General features: G+C 39.3%; 1 protein-coding gene across 1 annotated transcript; it reads right to left on the bottom strand.

Annotated features, from left to right (window-relative positions):
• Nucleotides 1-456: 456 nt before the first annotated feature.
• LOC145990357 (uncharacterized) lies at nt 457-20,689 on the bottom strand. Its single transcript, XM_083126055.1, has 3 exons — nt 20,418-20,689; nt 7,549-8,036; nt 457-812 (listed from the first exon to the last, which is right to left on the bottom strand). Exons 1-3 carry the CDS (start codon nt 20,649-20,651, stop codon nt 764-766), a joined length of 771 nt encoding a protein of 256 aa, XP_082982181.1. The 5' UTR covers nt 20,652-20,689; the 3' UTR covers nt 457-763.
• Nucleotides 20,690-21,397: the final 708 nt, after the last annotated feature.

Raw genomic sequence — 21,397 nt, forward strand, 5'->3', positions numbered from 1 at the left:
CCGCTCTTCCGCCACGTGTCTATCACCGACGACGTAGTCGCCTCGTAATCAAGGGGTTAGTTTTATATCTCTGGTGGAGGAACAGTGGTTCGGATCCCTGTTTAAATTTCAAGTCCCGATTCGCCTGTCTATGCATAAAGTTGAGCGTTAGTGGGGCTCTAGCCCACCTTTTGACCACCCAGAGAGCTAGATAAGAAATCGTAAAATACCAATAAACAATTTAATTTCATACAATTACTCAGCCCCGTAGCCAGGATTTTCAAAGAGGGGGATCCGAAAATGTGGGAAAAAATAGAAGATCCGAAATACTGTTGGAGTGTTAGGTGTGAAAAGGGTGCACAATCATTCTGATTGGTGTGGGAGAGAAAGATGTAATTTGTAATTTAGAGAAACAGGGTTAACGAATGATATTTAGACAGTATTTTATTGGTAAAATCTATTCTGCGAGCCTCAATCCTCACCCCTTCACACACGCTCTTGCAATATCTTGCTGTTCTGACGAAATAGTTGTTGATGAACACATAAAAATATACCATTAATAAACAAAACTTATATTTTATTTTTTAAAAAAGTAAGTTTGTACACATTATTTACGTGGATATTTCTCTTTCCGCCTCGGATATGATTCACAGTGCCACTTCTTTTTCCCGAATCCGTTGTCAAGTGTTCTTCCTGCAAAATGGCGGTAGGGTTTTCCATTTTGTCACTAGATGGCAGACAGGTACTTCCTCATTGTCTGGAGTTCTGTGTCATGTAACTGTGTTCACTGCTGCCGAAGTTGGGAGTTACGTATCAGAGGACGAATGCCACTCCTGGGAAATAACAGGAATTAAATTTAAAATCGTTTCAAGGCATAATATAAAAAAGTAGTCTAAACTTAAAGATACTTCGAACCAAGGACGTATTTAGGTGGTCTAGGGGGTCCGGACCCTCCCCCGAAAGGCTTACCAAGTACTGAAATAATATAAATATGCTCGTTTAGTATTTGTTGTATAATCGATGGTTATTAATTTCCTCTGAACGTATTGAAAGTCAAGGATTATTTTGGGATCATACGGCTTTGGATGACATTAAAAAGATTTATGCACACTACTACTCATAATAATGTGCATAAAATATTAATCAGAAACTTTACTTTTCTCGAACTGCATCTAACATTGTTTTTGTTATTCAATAAATATTCAATTCTTCATGTAACTATTTGACATTAATTTCATTGCCAGAGCACTTGTATTTACATAAATTATTCCGATCTTAACTACAAGTAAGCATACATAATGAAATATGCGCTCGCCTTGTAATTAAGGACACCCGGTGGAGGCACATAGTGGTTCGGATCCCACATTAAATTGTAGGTTCAGTCCCGATTAGCCTTACTGTGCATAAGGTGGACTTAAAACACCAAATCATGAAATATGCGCTGTTATATCTTTATTATTGTACCGTCTTTTTACCTATTCATGTAATAATAATACAATATTAATTTATATATTGTAATTAGTATTAATTTGATTTCATGCAATTATTTTAATTCAAACATTATTATTATTATCATTGAGACACTTGGTTCGGACTCCCCCCCAAACATATTTCTAGATACAAGTACTTGCCTGCTTCGAGCTTTAAAAGTGAACATGCATCAAACGTTAAGCCGCTACAAAATAGAAAGGCAATCATAATATGCATTCAAAATATGAGCGTACCAAAAACTATAAAATACAAATATATTAAAAGAAAGGGCATTCTAAGGTATAAAATGAACTGAACTTAATATCAATACACACTACAATCTACAAGGGATACATAAACAGGCACTGAGTTATAAAATAAAATAAAAGAGGTGCAACATAGCATTACATGTGAAAGTGATCCATATTTCCTTGCACAGAAACTGTAAGAAAAATGTTCCTTAACTATCAGTAGAATAGTTACTTTAAACTCGAAAATATAGTGCACGTGTCCCACCCGTGACAATGAAATGCTCCCATTTATGTGGGTGTGTGTTCAGTGGCTGTGGGTGGGGGGAACTCCTCCCCACCACACATTTGGCCACTTTTTGCCCCTGCACTATGGCCAAGAGAAAGCAAAGTATCTTTGCACCCCAGTTAATAATCCTAGGTCTTCGTTCTGTGAAAATAATGTCATGCATTATTGTGTACATATTTATTTCACGCGTCGTCATCAGTCACACATTGCATTTTTGAACCTCCCTGACTAAAAAATGAACTGTCTTTATAGTTATATTATGTCAATTTTCAACCTCAAGCTTAATCGCGACGGTGAATATAAATGATAAATTCTGAAATGGATGATTGAGAGCACACATCCATACCTTACCCAGTCTTCGATCCTAGGACGGGGAATTTTCCCTTCTGTTTGCAAATTTCTAGCAGCTGGGAGGGATGTTTATGCACACATGTGTATATAATACCCCATGTATCGACAGAGGCGACTGAAATCTCCATATGGAAAATGTTCAAATGCCACACTGGTTACAAGCCTAAATAAAGTTAAGCTTTAGTTTAACTTGAGTTTGGGACTCGTATTTACGCTAAACAGCAGTTAACATCTATGCTAAATAATTGCTTTATTTGATAATTTGCCGTTTCATATGTTTACTCGTTATACTAAATAGAAGCGTAAACTGCCTTTGTTGTAGTGGTAGCTTAACATGGATTGTTATACTGAGAAAAATTTTGGCACATCTGTCAAGAACTTTGCTCAAGTTCCCCATATCCAATATCACGAGATTGCTACAAGCAAATCGAGTGGCAAGACTTAACTTCAAAATACCATTATTCTGATTCCCTATATGCTTAATGCCTCGACCTTATTAGGCAGTGGCGGCGATTAGGGGTGCGAGGAGGGGCAGTTTCCCCCACTTTTCGCCACTTTTCCCTCCGCACTATGCTAAACCTCATCTACAAAGGGAAATGTACTGTTTTCCCCCCCTGCCCCTAGGTTTGGCACATTACCCACCGTTTTGGAAACCAATCGCCGCCACTGTTCTTAGGTTGTGAATTTTAATATCAGTTTCGAAAGAAAAAATATTCGATTAATGAAGTTAGAACCCCACCTTAGAGAATCAACCTAAAGTGTATGCATATAGTTTCAACTTAACTTTTGTAATCAAGGGATCCCGGGTTCGATACCCGGTGGAGGCACATAGTGGTTCGGATCCCACTTTAAACTGTAGGTCCAGTCCCGATTAGTCTTACTGTGCATTAAGTGGACTTAAAACACCAAATCAACCAATCAATCAACTTAACTTGAGCCTCTTTATAATATCACATACGCATTCCACCTACTTCAGTAACTTAATGTAACTACAGTGGCGGCGATTAGGGAACAAGGGGGGACAGTTGCCCCCCAACTTTCTGGCACTTTTTCCCACACACTATGCTAAACCTTATCTACGAGGGAAAGTAAACTGTCTTTGCCCCCCAGTTTTGGCACTTCCCCCCCTTCTTTTGAAACACAATCGCCGCCACTGTATAACTACGATATATATGTATATGTGTGTGTGTGAAATTAAAACTTCAAACTTTCTAAATCTTTTCTTGGTCCGCCCTTCAAAGTTAGTAATATATTTCTCAGTATTTTTTTATCGTAAGCAGATACTTGCCATCAATTTCGTAATATTGACATATGTTGCTAGCCAATGTATTCTTGTACGAAGCGATTTTTTTGTCAGTTACAAGTTCGCATTTGGGAAATATATTACCAATGGTGACTAATTATTTATGGAGGGATACTTCGGTCTATGGGGTTAACAATGAGAACAATAAACATGTTCTTTAACAGTAACACTTTAAGTATTTATAAAGTAAGATCTATTCTTCGTCATTACAATTGTAATATAACATGTTCATGTTGTTTTTTTATTGGAGGAAGGTGAAAAGAAGGAGGAGCCAATAATCCACCTCGCCAGGGTGAAATTTTTATCGTGATCTACCCCTGGTAATCTCTGAACCCCCCCTTAAATTCTCATCCTGCCGCATGCCTGTAAGCACGTCAGATGGAGCTGTTCAAACGAACATAGAAAAAACTTAATTACATGTAAATAATCCACTAACGGTAGTAAGTATGCACAATTAATATTACAGAAATAAAATTTATGTAAGAGATTAAACAGATTATCACACATAAACTTATACTTTTGATAGATTTATTGCCTCTAGTCGACTATGTTGCAAAAAGTTATCTGAACTTTCTTCTTAAGGTGTGAATATGCAACAACTATTCAGTCTAAACGGTATGTCTTGCAAGCGTTCAATTCAACGTATAGATTTAATTGAATTAAAATACAAGGTCCGCCCATAAAGAAACCGAACTGTCAAAAGAAAAGTACCAAACCAAATAAAAAAAGTACCGTATTCTGGCAACACTGTAAAGAGCTATACCTAAGCTTCCCGTCAGTGAATGTTTCAAAATGTTACAGGCAGTCGGTATCGGGGCAAGCGTGCGTCAGATGCAGGTCGTGTGCAGGCGGCGTACAAAATACGCGCACCAGGATGGAACAACGTTATAGCACAAAGTTTTGTTACAAATTGGGTAAATCGTTTACCGAAACGTTACAGATGATACAGGATGTGAAACCTGGTATTTTCAATATGACCCCGAAACAAAAAGACAGAGTGCGCAGTGGAAAGGACAGTTCTCGACCGGAAAGAAAAAAGCACGGATGTCGCAATCGAAGACAAAGGTGCTGCTGATCGCATTTTTTGATTTCCAAGGACTAATCCACCATGAATTTGTCCCTGAAAACCAAACAATCAATCAGTGGTATTACCCCTTAACAGGAAGTATGTGTCTGACAGACACGCATGGTTTTTCTTTTCGTTGTGCTGGCAACCCTGTATGTTTCTGTGAAGCGAGCTCCTCAATACCTTCATAATTTTTTTTTCTTAGTTTGGTGGTGTGATTCATTGTTGTCGGTCGCGCTTGTGTGTTAGCTGATAAGACCTTTTTTGTAACCTACCGTGTCTGAGAGGCACATACTTCCAATAACGTAAGTTTTTTTGCGTGTCCCGTGGACACATACTTCCAGTAAGCCCCGCGACAGGTTAACCTTGCAGCAACTTTTCGCATATATAGACCCAAATGTGCGCGGAGAAAATAGTTCCGCTGCAATACTGCGAATTTTCTCACTGTCTGTGATATGAACAGCTCAGCGGTTAAGGTAAGATTGGCACGGGGATGCTGAGTGCCGCTCTAGAGTGGATTGATACATAAAACCTGCTGCAAACTTAACCTGTCGCGGGGCTTAGTGTAGTTTTCTTACACACAAGTATTATTGATGTTGATGATTAGAACTTAGTTATAATGGAGGAAGGACCTTCTACATCTAGGAAAAGGAAACTAAGCGATGTAGCTAAACTGGGTGAACCCAATTTTTGCGCCAAGGTTTTAAAAATGTGGGAAGAAGTGGAAGAAGAAGATGGGCTAGAAGAGGAGATGGAAGATCTATTTTCTGATGATGATTCCGATGTGGACCCCACGTTCATTCCTGATACATATGGTTCTTCCACTGATGATGAAGATTGTCGTAATTTCGAAGCTAGTATTTCGTCTGTAAGTTGCAGAACAAATAAAGAGAAAGACGTTCCGGCTTTTTTTCAAGGGAAGAAAGGATATTCTTGGGAATCTAAAGAACCAACAAAGACTAGACGTGTTCCTCGTCAAAATATAATACGAGGAATTCCAGGCTTGACAAAGATTGTTAGAAATTTAGGTGAAAATCCTCAAATGGAAGATATTTGGTCTCTAATTTTTGATGACGACATTATTGATCATATTCTGTTGTGGACAAATGTAAAATTAGAGAAAACAAGAATTAAAGTCAAAGAGCATCAAAAAAGCAATTACAGACCAACTGATAAGTGTGAAATAAAGGCACTTTTAGCTCTTTTTATGCTTACATCAATTTGTAAGTCTGGACATGAGGATATGGTTTTCCTATTTTCTACTGATTCTATGGGTAGACCCATATTTAGATCAGCTATGTCAGTGAAGCGTTTCTAAATTTTGTTACTCTGCCTCTGATTTGACGACTCTGAAACAAGAGAAACACGGAAGGAGACAAACAAAGTTGCATTTTCATAAAAAAAGAAAAGTTTTTCTCAATAATAGTTATTTTTTCTTACGTAGCACTTGCGTTGTGTATGTATTTTGAAATAAATTTTATAATATTAGATTATAAGAATAAATCTATGTAATACTTTGCAAGGAAATAAAAGTTTCGGCGTTCCGTGTCTGTCAGACACATACTTCCAATTATGTAATAAAAAATCATACTTCCTGTTAAGGGTTACAAGGAAGTGCTTGATCGACTCAGAAACAGTGGGTTAGGAAGGACCTCTGTGATTCTGGCCAATGGTTTCTGTTACACGATAATGCTCGGCCTCATACTGTATTGTCTGTACAACAATACATTGCTAAGCATTCAGTGACAGTGATCAATCACCCTCCATATTCTCCTGATTTCTAGCCTGTTGATTTTTTCATTTTTCCCAAGCTTAAGGTGGCTATGAAAGGGCGAAGATTTGACGATGTCTATCAATTAAATGTTACGTGTATTTTGCGAACACTTACTGTCAATGACTATCAACAATATTTCCAAGACCTGTACAAACGCTGGTCACAGTGTATTGGTGATTATTTTGAAGGTGATAAAGTCATTTGAAGGTAATTACTTGTTTTCTTTCCTACAAAAAAAGTTCGTTTTTTTATGGGCGGGCCTTGTAGTTTAAATTACAAGTAAGCACGTAGTTTTGCCACAGAAGGTGTTGGAAATGTTTTGCTTGTATTGCCACAAATTTCTTGAGGAAGTTCACTTAAAAATCACCTCTTCACACTTCTGCTTTGGTTTGTTTTCACATAAGAATCGTTCGTACTTAATATTTTTTGTTCTAAAAATTTTTTGTTCGTACTTATGTTGCGTCATTATAACAACAGTGCAACACTTATCAATATTCAATATTTATCGGTTTATAATCAGCTTAGCAAACTACACAAAAGTGAATATACGAGGGGTGACTGAAAGGTTTTGAGCCTAACAAAGAAAATGGGTAGCAAGGCAAACCAAATGATATATTTGATAATGTACCATTCTTCATTAGTATCATGTCCTATGTTCATGTATATAACGGTTTTTTTGCAAGGTCTTAAAGTGAAAAGGTTCAGTGACTTGTTGAAAATTGAAAAAATCCACTACTAGTGAAATTCACTCATAAGGTACTGGCTACATTGCTGCCACGCCGTTGTTCTTGGCGGAAGGAATTGTTTGTTTCTTTCAATTATTTTAAGTCCACTTTATGCACAGAGAGGATAATCGGGACTGGACCTACAGTGTAAAGTGGGATCCGAATCACTGTGCGGAAAGAGGGTGCCTAAGTTACATATGACAGAGAAGCAGACGATTGACCTTGAACGGCCAGTTTTAAGGAAGCAGACTATAGTTTACTGGTCAAATGTCACACTGTACATTTCCCTTCCAAAAACCATCACACCAGCATGTAAATTATGCTTTGTACCGCAAGAACTTACGCCACTCTACGTCGTATCCTTCTGCACTGCCCTCTGTGATCGCGGACGAAACCTGGGTTGCATCTTTTCAGGATAGATGGCATCACTTTCGAAGCCGCCACTAACCTTCTGTTCTCGCTCTCCTTTGGAGGTTGGCTGCTGCTGCTGACCTCTGGCGGAGGGCTCGATAACTCGCCGAAGAGTTCCGCCGCCGGGCTGTAGGGCGGTTTGGAGGTTGTCGTGCTTGTTGTCGTTGTAGACGTCGTGGTTGTTTCCGGTGAACTTGAAGAACTAGAATTGATGGATAACCCCAGTATGGAAGCTAAAACGGAGTCGTATGTAGAAGGGGAATTCTCCTCAGCAGGTGGTTCCGTGGTTCCTTGCAATGTGGCCAGGGCATCCTCCAGCTCTGCAAGAAGAGAGTCGTTGCTGCTTTCGCTCTCCCCGCTAGAGGCGCCACTTGACATGGGCGGTTCGGAGTTGATTCCGTCATATGCGTAATCGTACGACTGAAAAGAAGAAAATTACAGTCATTTAACACAGTGAAAGTTTTACTTACATTACTAATTTTGTAATTAATGCAATTTGAACTAGTATATTATACGTGGAGCCAGAGAGTATTCGTATCTTGGTACAGTGGGATGCAAAAGTACTGCTCGGTAAATTGTCCAAGACTATTTTCGTTGAATTTTCTCTTGCATCCTACGTATTATTAACTGTATTTCTACGCTTCAGACGTTGTAAGCAGATTGTTTGGCGTTTCGTGTCAGTAATTGAAGCTATCATTGCATAAAACAAAGGGAGTAAACGTGTTGATGGACAATTTACTTGATAATACTTATGCATTCCACTGTACGACCCGGGGGGGGCATCAAGTTATGAGCTATGTATTACTTCGAAACCTTGGAACACATACATATCTGACTGTACCTTTTAAAAGAATATAACAGGTTTTATACGTAACAGTAAGTGGGCCTCCCCGATGGCGTAGTAGTAACGTCGTCGCCTTGTAAGCAAGGGGTCACGGGTTCGATACCCGGTGGAGGCACATAGTGGTTCGGATCCCACTTTAAAATATACGTCCAGTACCGATTACCCTTACGGTGCAGAAAGTGGACTTAGAACAACAAATCAATTTATCAACGTAGCAGTAAATAATAAGTCAGATGATTGTATAGTGAGATGCGAAAAAGTCGAACTACGAGGGTGGTTCAGCATGCTCCGCCCCTGACCCATTTCCATTGATAGTAGAGACCTGTAATTTTATATGTAACATTGTTCATTCTTTAGACTAATATTTACAAAGTTTCAAGAATTTACAACAATTTCTCTTTTTGTTACACGTTGATGATCAGTAAGAAGTGTAGCCACATGTGAAACAATGGAAAAATCTGAGGTCCGAGCAGTGATAAAATATTTACTCAAGAAAAATCTAACACCGAAAGACATCCATGCAGATATGGTGGGAACTCTTGGAGACTCTAGCCCCTCATATGATCCAGTGAAGAGATGGTGCCGTGAATTTAAATGTGGTCGGCAGACCTGTGAAGATGAGCATGGTGGTGGCTCATCTGCAACGGTGACCTCAGCAGAAATGATTACAAAAGTGCATGACATGATTTTGGCAGACCGGCGAGTGATTGTCCGCCATATAGCAGACACATGTGGCATCTCAACTGGCAGTGTGCATTCAATTATTCATCATCATTTGTTAATGAAAAAAATCTCTGCACATTGGGTCCCGAGAATGCTGACGGTCAACCAAAAGAGGACACGTCGTGTGACAAGTCAGAACCTGTTGCGGACAATAAAGGCTGACAAGCCAAAGTTTCTGAAGAGATTTGTTACAATGGATGAAACGTGGGTTCACCACTTCGATTCCGAAAGTGAACGCCAAAGTATGCAATGGAAACACCCCCATTCTCCACCCCCAAAGAAATTCAAGGTTCAACCATCAAAGGGCAGAGTGATGGCATCTGTGTTCTGGGATGCAGAAGGAATCCTTTTTATAGATTATGTCCAACAGGGAAAGACAATCACAGGTGTTTATTTTGCAATTTTAATTGAAGAATTACGTACTGCCTTCAAGGAGAAACGCCGCGGAATGATGGCCCATGGTGTGTTGTTCCATTGTGACAATGCTCCCGCCCACACCTCCCAAGTTGCGGTGGCTGCAATTCATGCAGCAGGGTTTAAAATTGTCCCTCATGCCCCTTATTCTCCAGATCTGGCCCCCAGTGACTTCCACCTGTTCCCGAACATGAACAAACACCTTCGTGGAAAACATTTTGCCAGTGATTCCGAGGTTATGGATGTTGTGAATGCTTAGTTGCAGAACAAACCAATTTTTTTTTTTTCTGCTGGGATTGAAGCACTGGAAGGCCGATTGGAAAAGTGTGTTAATGTTGCAGGGGACTATGTTGAAAAGTGACAGTGATTTGGTTTTCCTACGAGGGTTCCTTCTATGTCAGGGGCGGAGCATGCTGAACCACCCTCGTAGTTGGAAGTAAATCAGACTCCCCCCCCCCTTCTCTATACAGACTAATTTCCCTCCTTCATCACCTTGATTAGTATGTTAATCATTGAGGTGATCGAGAAAGGTACAATCAATAACCAAGGGGTAGTTGCTCTGTATACAGGAAACACCATTACCAAGAAGAAACAAGAATTCAGAAACCACAATACGTACACAGATAAAATTTTGTAGGCTGCAGAAACTGCCAAGCACAGCTACTTATTTCATGTAGCAAACATCATGACATCCGTCTGTCTGCCAGTGAAAACTAAAAATTAAAATTACGTAACTCGTAAGTATTTCAGTAATTGTTATGGTTATATACCGCCTCCAGCGCGATAGCTCAATCATTAGGGCATCTGACTACCATTCGAGAGACCCGTGTTCGATCTCCGGCGAGGAGAACCGGGATTTTCTCCACCTGTTGAAACGGCTCCGGCGCCCACCCAGCATCGTATAAAGTGGGTGCCTGGAGGAAACCCTGGAGGTTAAAGGCGACCAGGGGCGTCGTGCTGATCACATCACACCCATCTTCGGCCGTGATCAAGAAAGTGTGGGGCCCTAACCCCACACCCCCTATACGCCTTCATGGCGTGATGCAAAGCATACGGGAGCACTTTACCTTTTTTGTATACCTCTCCCCCCAAAAATGGTGTGTTGACACTTATTCCAATATATTCAAGCAATATACCGGTCTCTGAGAACCAAATATTGTGGAAATCGTGTGATCAGTTTGGTTTAATTTTAACCGTGAAAAATGTCTAAGAATTGTTTCAATTGTGATGTATTGTCAGCACACGATTTACAAAAAAATCATTTCAAACTCTCTCTCGTTTGTATAATATCTTTCCTATATTTTGTCACAAGACTTATAATTTGTGCAAGAGACAATGAACTCTAAGTTTCCAACGATTTTTTTTAAAACTTACCTTGTAATCATAATAATACACATCTGCTGGCATCACTGAAATATTTATCTTCTCTGCCTCAATTTGAACGTTCCATCGTCCATTTTGTCGTTCGTCTCGGATTATGGAATACGCGCCATGTTGGCAAAAAACAAAGGCAAAAATTATCAAAATCACCAGCATTTCAGCCACTCTTGAAGCACGTGAAGCACACAGCAAATGCAGAGCTACTGTGGTCTTCTGTATATTTGCCATTCTTTCGGCAACATCTTGTCAAGGTTTAAAGGTGGATTCACAAAAAATTGCTTCACCGGATGCGGTCATGACACGGTGTTGCCAGAACGTGTTTGTTTCCTTTGGTAGCTTATTTTTTTTTCGTGTTCTTCCATCGTGGCAATGAACTTAATTTTCCAAGCATTTCTTTTTCTAATTAAGTTATTTTACCCAGCAACAGGTCATCACAAAAACGTCTAATCTCAAGGCTACATTAATTTGGTGTTTTTCGTACACAGTGGAAACCCGATTGTGTAGCTTAATTAACTGTCGCATCAACTTAGTAAATTGCACAGATTCTTTACGGTAATTGACATTGTAAAATACCGCTATTAATCACTGCATCTTTCCTAGCATCGAAGGAGACAGGTGCGAAAATGAAGATAACTGACTGGATTTGCCAACACTGACATCTTATATTTCCATTCGTGGTTTGCCTACTATATGCTTGATGGCGTTGTCCGTTAGCTTCGAGAATGATGACTGACGTCATGTCGAGTACTCGTGATCGCCATATTGTAGGTCAAGTAGTTTAGTAATTTACATGATTAAATTCGAAGGAACAAAGGCTGTCGTGACACAGCAGCGAATCTAATCTGGCCACACCTTGCCACTTCTTTTTGCAGGTATACAACAAGGGCATTGTGTATCTGTCCCTTATACAACAGTAACTGAACGGGTAAAATTACATTTCAAATGCAACTTTTTAGAATATGTGAAATTTTATTTGCTACATTTCATTAATCACATAAAGCGAGTCCCGAAAAAAATCCTCCATCTTCTCCATTTAGTTAAACAAGTTTATTTAAAGTCCACTTTCTTCTCAGATATACTGCCAATCGATAGTAGAATATAAAGTGGAATCAGAACCACTGTCAGTATGCCTCCACGGGGAATCGAACCTTTGACTGCGAGGCGACAGTGTTAATCCTTACACTATTATTTCTTTTTAATCCCTGGCCAGACTTTTTCAAACAACAGTCGTGATGCGAAAATGCTCTGATTCTTTGGTTAACTCGCATTGAGGAACTTTCTTTTCCTTGTAAGAATCGTTGCGAATAGATGTTATTTAACTAATAAATCTATGAATGTGTGGATATGTTATTTCCTAAACATAGAAGAAATATCATTATTCAGTAATACTGATATGAGAAAGACTATATATATATATATATATATATATATATATATATAAAATCAGAATCAGGGAACTAATCAGAATATTTATATAGCAGAAATTTATTGGTTATAGATTTTCTAACAGACTGATTAACGAGTAAAATTTATATCCCGATGAAATAGTATTTCGTATCAATTTTATTATCAAAGAAGTATCTTTGTAGGTTGCTTCGTTTCCTGAATGTTCCAATCAAGAAAAGCAAATATAAATTAAATTGCTATCATAGTTGTTTGATTCATATTGTCGTTCGGGGTCTCGGATTCCACTTTAAACTGTAGGCCCAGTTCCGATCAGCCTTACTGTGCATAAAGTGGACTTAAAACACCAAATCAATCAATCACATTGTCGATCAGGCAGAATGCTCGGAATATCAAATAGATCTTATTATACTGGAACTTGATCCTTGTTTTAGTTTCATATATGTCAACATAGTATTAGCAATACTTACTGAGAAATCAGCATGTATCGAGTGATTACTCGAACAGACCAATGAATTGGCTAATTGAGGAAATTTTATCGAATGAAGTTGCTAATGTCTTTCAAAACTTTAATATGCTTGTTTAAGCTTATTGCTTCCGAGATCAATGGTTCGATATATCGAGTGTTGATGTTCGATTCTTTGACTCGCAAAGGCAATTGGACACTTGGATAGAAATCTTCAATATTTCATAATTAGGGAGCAGAAGTTGATGACCTAAAAAATATAGTTATATGAACTGTAGAATGTCCTAATAAATGGAACAAATGACGTAAAAAATGCAAAAAAATGACCTATAAATTTCTTAGTTTCGGGTTAAAAATTAAAATAAAGAAAATTAAACAAAATGCAATCTCCTTATCTGATCTTAAATTTGAGTTTGCCCCAGACGGACACCTGGTGGTTTCCCTGGACACAACAAAGACTGTCACCAGTTTAGCATTTCTTTTGCTCGTAAATTGCAATCCTGCGAGATATATATTTCACCTTGGTGAATAGACTCAAGAATATACCAAAATGAAAGAAGTGACAAAATATGAAGAAACAATAGACAGAATATTGCGAAAAATGTCGGGGAAATGCCGAAAATCGGGTAAAAAGACATAAAACCTGAAAATTGGCAAAAAATGCAAATAAATGCACTTTAAAATTACCTCTTTTGGGTTCTAGACGAAGTGTAATATTGTGTATATTGAATGGGCATCGTGTCCGAGATGTCAACTTCCGCTCCCTATTCATAACGTTCATACGTATTTCTGAAGAAAGAAAAAAGAAAAACTTGGTTAATCCTCCTTAGAAAAAGTCCTACAGACCTCCATGATAGAACCCTATATTTATACAAAGGATTAAACAGTGTTTCGAATCGTCTACTAGGTTATACCGTATATAACCTTAGTTTTATCGAATGTGGTTTATTATTAATATTATTATTACATAAAAGGGTTTTTATCCCCTGCAAAGCCAACCACACTTCTGTTACCCTGTACTATCCTTTACCCTGCAAAGCAAGAAAACACAGCGGGTTGCATAAGTCGACGGCAGTAACGTCATGTCATGTCCTAACCTATTTCTGGTGAGATTTTATACGTCCAGTTCGTGAATAAATGTTACTTCCAATCAATGTGAAAACGTCCTTTGATTGGATGATTCAATTTTGAAGTCTCTTTATATTAACCACAGTGATGAGGCCGGATGATATTTAGTTAAAAATTCATGTAAAAACAAACGTATTTGAACGGTGTTTGAACCAAGAAATTCGAACTGTTTGATAGCAAGTCGAGTACGCCACTCGCTGGATTAATTGCAAAGAAGGATGTTGATATACAGGGTGTTCCGTAAAAAAGTAGGGCCACTGCGTGATGGATTGTACAATGGGACAAAAGTTCATGTAAGCAGGTGTGGGAAAGAGCTTGATTGATTGAGTTGGTGTTTAAAGTCCACTTTATGCACAGTAAGGCAAATCGGGACTGGACCTACAGTTTAAAGTGAGATCCCAACCACTAAGCACCTCCACCGGGTATCGAACCCGGGATCCGTTGATTATAAGCCGACGACGCTACCACTACGCCATCGGGGAGGCGAACAACAATAAACAAATACGGACATACCGAACAAAATAAAGTCTGAAACAATATTGACAAGTAGAAACTGTTCGTTGTATTAAATTACATAAATAGCATGATAGTATCGCATTGCCAGTGAAATTTAGTTAAAAGCTTCTTACACATGTTCATCCTCAGGAGCAGCACCTGGTTAAGGGGTCATAGTGCCTTCTGCTAATATTTCATTCCGCCCCTCTTCTGCTTGAACCTTATCGTGCTTCACGTGCAACCACGTCTCTTATTCATAACATCCTCTACGATAGCATGTATCTATGTCATCCTTCCAGTCTCACGTTCCTTTTCTCCATTGTTTTCGCCTTAACCGTCGTGGTTAATCAAATTACGTAAATATATGACGTGAAAAATATCAGATATGTACTAAATAATCCAAAAAACTTGCATGAAAGTAGAAAATAACACTAAACAGAAGCCAGGACTACTTTATCGTAAATGCACTGTAATGGAGAGATGAATTTATATATAATTTCACTTTAATACCGTACCAGATACTTAAACGGCACTTTCAAAGCATTGGTACAGTTGATATCTCGTTTGGAGTCACTTTTTTAATGTCGTTTGGCATAAGGAAATTAAGTGATGTCACGGGGTCCAGCCCCTTACCTTACCTAAATTAATTGTAATGTCGTTAACTAAAATATTTTTTTAAAATCTGACCGGTTAAAAGCTGAGGCTGTAAATGGGCACTCAGTCAGCACACATAAGGACAGAACACAGACGCCAGAGCCTCATTAGTCTGCAAAATGCAGTCTAGGGTGTCCTACGTGGAAGAATCACCCCCCAACCTGACGAGGAAAACCTTGAGATTTGAACCAGCGACCGTTCGAATATACCAATGCATGATCATATCATACTTAACTTGACTGTGTAAAAAATTCACTTAAAAATCAAACAACAGAGGTCGTTCCGTATAGAAAACCTTACTAGGTGTTGTATCTAGATTTCTCTTGAAAAAACATTGAAAACGATTGCATTTATTTTAAAGGTGATATTATTGTACATTAGATTGCTGTATAGAAGATACCAAGAAGGTAAAACACATCTAGAAATACACTAATGAAAGCACGTGGGCGTTTGTAATTAAACATAATATTTTTTAAAAAATAGGGAAGGGATCGTAGTTTATAGGGTAACACTTTACTATACCGGAGACTGATTTCTTCAAATTTACAGGAGAAAGTACTTACGCAAATCATTTTCTGTAGCGTTGTTGATCTTCGGGAATGTAGTTTTGATCCATTTTAATGCGAATGCATGTGGTTTTCTACGAAAATCTATTTCCGACGCGCTATTGCTGCTGCCACTATTTGCTTTCTGCACGAGAGCACAATACGCTCTCGTATTGTCCGTATATGCTAAATTGAAGGAAAGGAGTGCTAATGGAACCTAACCTAACAGGCCTAACCTAACCTGGTAGGCATACCTCGTCCCCGTGATGGTTTGTGGGGCTATCGTGATTTTTTGGCTAACGTCAATGGTTTTTGGGGCTACCCGTGGATGGTTTGTTGGAAATAAGGAACAACAGTAAAGTATCGTTAATGTAAGAAATAGACATTATTTTCGTCAGAAATTCATTATTTCATGTAAAGAAATGTTCCGCAATGCAGAATAGTACATTAGCAATGTAAAAAAAAATGTGAAATAAATCATTGATAGGTGTCACCGGTATAGTAAAGTAGTAGCGTTTATAGTTTGACTGTTATCTCACGAAGTAAGAATATAGCGGCAATTATGTTGAGATTTACAAAGTGGGTATAGAGATTTAAACTCAAACGGAAGCCTGGGCTCCATTTTCTTCATATTCTATCTATCCCTTGCATCTGTTCTTCCCTAATTTAGCATTTCAAAGGTTGAGCCTAACCGTAACATATTTGCTACGTTTTCATTACACCCTATATACTCTGCCAAATGTGAACACTTTATTTTGAGTCACCCTATATATATATGTGTAGAGTAAACTTACCGCATACTCATCGGTTCCGAACCAACTGGAGTCTGGTATGGCCAACACTTGGAAGTCTTTTAGACGGAGCCTGATGTTATATTCTCCCGATTGGCGCTGATCCCACGTGTCTGGATCGGATAAACTACCCCGAAGTAGGCACCCGGCGAGAATAGCAACCACAAAGCAAGAAGCCGCCATTTCGAGTCCACCTTGAGCGCGATGCGATGCGGCCCTAAGAGACGTTAAGGGATCACTGAAGAAGCTGGCACAAACAACTTTTAACACGTGTGTTGCATTTCTTACGTGACATTGACCTTGGGTGGTTCATGGTGGATCCTGCAGTGTTGCCAGATCGGACTTGGTGCTAAAGCGGGTACTTGACCTTACGTACTACAGAAAGAAAAGAAGGAAGAACAAAATGTCGGAAGATACTTTTTGACATGCGTTTCCCATCGCTTGCACTGTCCCCGGGGCAAAACCAGTTTTCGTACACGTCAGAAGAACAAACCAAGCACAAATTATAGTTCAAGGACTTTGTGTGGTAGACATTTAGGGATTCGTGAAAGAAAGAGGAAGAAAAATTGGCATATTTACTGTCACTTTCTTCTTTAAAGGATTGATTTAATAATGTTCCGGTATGCAAAAAAAACAAAAAAAAAAAACGAACACGCAAGCTATTGTGATGTTTGTTGAATCTTTTATGACACGTACGAAGGTTGTTTCTTCAATTGTTGTTTTTTGTTGTTGTTCTTGAGGACCATTAAGACCATAAATGGTGGCAAAAACATGTATTTGTTTCCTGCGTCTAGTAACTGCTGTCATTTCCTTTGCATAATTGTCATTTACTGGGCTCTCGTGGTGCAAGTGAGGCCTGGTTAAACTGGAGGAAGCAATTGGTATTTAAAGCTATAATGAACCATAGACTGGAAACGATGCGCTTTTGTTTGAAGCCGCGCATCTTCGCTCGCGCATAGCCAGGGGAGATAGAAATATGACGGAGCTGCGCATTAGAGCTTTTTTATTATATTCCTATTCATATTTATAAAGAAATTATTTGTTCTCACTTGTGGAGTTGAAAATGTAGAGTTACAGTAAAACCTCGTTAATGCGGACCTCGATAAGCCGGACTTCGCTTAATCCGGACAGGCAAAAGGAGAAAGAAAAAAACAGAATGCAAGGTTTTAAATGTGGCTAGAAGTCAACAATCGCATTCGTCGTACGTACTGCATTGTTGCTTTACATTTTACTGTACTGTATAGTGTATTTAGGCCCATGCCCTTTAAATACACCATAATAAACGTGTTTTGTAGCTACAAACTGAGTTTTAATGCACTTTCTACAGTTCTTTTAGGTTATTTCAGTTAATCCGGACTTTCATTAAACCGGTCAACTTATCCCCCCATTAGTCCGAATTAACGAGGTTTTACTGTATAACCTTCTTAGTCAACTTCAGAATTGCAATCTTGCGAGAGACGCAATAAGTCACAATTTTCAAAATAGTTGTTACAAGTAGAAGTATGAGGATACGCTCGACGCCATTATAGTATCTCCCGGCTTCGAAATTTTTTGTTTCAAGTTGAACCATGTTAAAAGGTTCACGTTTCCAGTCTGGCACAGTACCTGGAGGTCTGTGTAATCAACTGAACTCCTACAATCTTCAGTCTGTGGCAGTGAAGGAAAATAGGGCTACTTCTACAGTTGACCCCGTAGGAAACTGAGATGGTCTCTAATGTACAGTCATAACTTGAAAACTATCAGAAAGATGAAATCTTCTAGAAGGAAAGAGGTGCCAAAAAAATGAACTTAAAGCAAAAACATTATCACGATTGACTTATCTTCCTATCAACGAGACACAATAATTGAAATTTCCTTGTGTGAAAAAATCTCATGTTAGAAATCAGGGGCGTTGTTAGCGGAGGGTTGGGTGGACGCGTCACTCCCGACAAAGGTGGTATACACAATTCTAGAGTAATATATTGCGTGCATGCAGTCGCCAATTACGTTGATTCTACAGCGTGATAGAAGTGGTTTCGATTGACTGCCCCCAGCACCGAGTCAAGAAGCGAAAGAGAACACGTTCCAGTTGCCAAACCCAGCAACCAAGCAAGTAGGAAGGCAAGAATGTCTAGCCAAGTCCAGCGGTCAGAAAGGCGATTTAGCAAGCTCTATCCTCACTCATACCAGAGGTGGGAAATCGTCCGACCAGTTATGGGGCGACGGTCAGCACGACGAACCCACAGTCGTTGTAGATTTCCATGACCGGGTTACGCTACTCATTCGTAGCTCCAGTTTCTTCACGATGGTGGGGTGGCCACCAGTCCATTGCACAGGCCGAAATCTCAGGAGAAAAGTTGTTACGTTAATCTCCGTGGCGGAAGGCACGACAAGCGGCATTTCGTTGGATGACACGTGGTCACCGATTCGAGTCCCATCGTCACTGTTTTCTGGGTTTGGAGCCCGCGACTTCTTCTCCCCCATTGTCCCCACGACGCATGCTTAACACCTCAACACCGATTTTTTAAAACTTCCACCGGGAATCGAACCCGCGACTCCTCGAACCAAAGACGTCACAGGTAACCATTTGACTACTCGGGACATTGCCCGGGAAAATTCTAATTTGAAATCATCCACCCCGAAAATCGAACCCGGTTCCACCGCATAGAAACCAGACACCATACCGACTGCACCATCAGTGCTCTAAAACAACATAGGATGCACATCAATAACAACAACAACAAAATAGAGGTCGACATTCTGTCTAATAGCTTAACCGCCGATGGTACTTGGCCTTCTTTTCTCATAAACTAGCTGATTGGCCGGCGTTGCCCGGGTATTTATTTATCCCAATCTTGTATTAGACAGGAAAATAATGAATTCTAACTATAGTGTAAAATGTAACTAATTTCAAATGTGATCGTGAATGCCACCAATTGGATTAGCGACTCCGAAAACTATGGATTCGACACTAATGTAGGTCATTTGTGGCATTTTATTTTTCACCACCTCTCACCCCCCCCCCCACCCATGCCGATAGGTGATGAACTTGAAGTTTAACCGCACGAAAACTATGGATTCCATTCGCAACACAGCCTGAATGGTAGACAACCCGAGAGACAATATCGTTGTGCGGGATTGCATAGAGTCACGGATGTCTGTTTGTGCGGAATTTAATGTCCGTCGTTCTTGATTATTTTTACATGTCACCCCTTCCCACCCCACCCCTAGGGGTGACAGTGGTGTCTTAGCCCAAAAATATTCTTTCCAGATTGCAAGTGATACATGCACCAAGTTTGGTTGAAATTGCTCCAGGCGTTCGAGAGTTATGCCGGAACAAACACACACACATACATCCATTTTTATGTATATAGAAGATTGTTAACTTAAAATCGTTGCGATTAGCGAAGAGTGGCGGAAATGCGACGTTAAATAAACTAAATCAATAACGATTGATTGATTGAGTTGGTGTTTTAAGTCCACACAGTAAGGTTAATTGGGACTGGTCCTACAGTTTAAAGTGGGATCCGAACCAGTATGTGTCTCCACCGGGTATTGATTCCGGGACCCCATAATTACGAGGCGACGACGCCAGCACTAAGCCATCAGGGAGGCTCAAATCAATAACACTTGTCAACATGAAAAATATTTCCGACTTTAAAATAGTCAATTCTTATTTATTGATTTAGGAAAAAACTATTCTGAGGTTTACAACTATTTCTTAGCTCTTATTTTCATGAAAAACAGGAATGATTTAGTGAAATATTTCAATGTTGCTAAAGAAATTCTGAGTTTAAAAAAAATGGTTGGCAACACTGATTGAGTATTCTTATTCCAGGAGATTCGGTGTTAACTTAAAAATACTTATGTTATAGAAAAGAACACTTAAGTCCCTAAAATAAAATTGTAAATACGCCATTGAACCTAACAAGGTAACTGAAACACAAGACAATCAATTAAAAATTATGTTCTACTTACTTGTTGGTCAGTAGCTTCATCGTAGTACCAGCTATCATCAGGTTCGCCGTGATAATAATATGCAGGATTATAGAACTTGCTGGCGTCTGGAATCAACCAAATTTGAAAATCATCAAAACGAACTCTGATATTATTCTTCCCCTTCTGCCTCTGGTCCCAGACTCGATCGCTGAAACCGTCAATCATGTTCATGCACAACGCCGCCATTAAAGCGACCCACAGGCTACCCACCATCTTGGATGCGTGTAGGACCTGGCAAGACTGCTCGTAATGTTGAAGATTCTGACCACTTAACAATCGCCAACCCGGAAAACGGTGATTCTATTGTCATCATTGCAGTTATTTTTCAAACCTTGGTTTCCTCAAGTTTTGCATGAAGTTCATGCACCTTACTTTTTGTAGAAAAGTCCTAACGAAGAGTTAACGTAAACACAGAAAGGAAATGACAGGACGAAACGTAGACATTACATGGTTTTTAGACACGCAATAAGAGGTTCTTGTTCGGTCAAAAGCACAGAAAAAAAGCTTCGTGTACAAAGCTAGTTGCTTCGGATCTCACATTAGGAAAGGAATGTTGTAATAGTCCTAATCATGGCCTCTTTGATTCTTGTTGTTTTTCTTCCAAAATGTTTTCACAAACAAGAAACGCCCCATTTGTATCTGCCACCATGTTTGGAGATCACGATGAAAAACAATTGAATAACAACAGGCGCCTTGGATTCTTGTAGGAAATGGGGTGAATGACTTCATGACTTTCAATTATCTTCGTTGTCTGTTTCAATTGTTGCCATTGTTAGGAAACAATTACTTGCTGATTTTAATTCTCCTCGAATTATCTGGCCCGTTGTATTTTTACATTTCCGTTTTAAGTGAAATATTTAGCAAAAACTTCCAGTTTGAGGGAAGGTAGGGGTTCAGTAACTTAACTTAGTGCCGGGGGGGGGGGGATTTGCCACTAGGGACCGCAATTCGAGAGAGGC

Source organism: Lepisma saccharinum, chromosome 7, assembly GCF_977018435.1.
Source record: "Lepisma saccharinum chromosome 7, izLepSacc3.1, whole genome shotgun sequence".
Classification (NCBI taxonomy): domain Eukaryota; kingdom Metazoa; phylum Arthropoda; class Insecta; order Zygentoma; family Lepismatidae; genus Lepisma; species Lepisma saccharinum.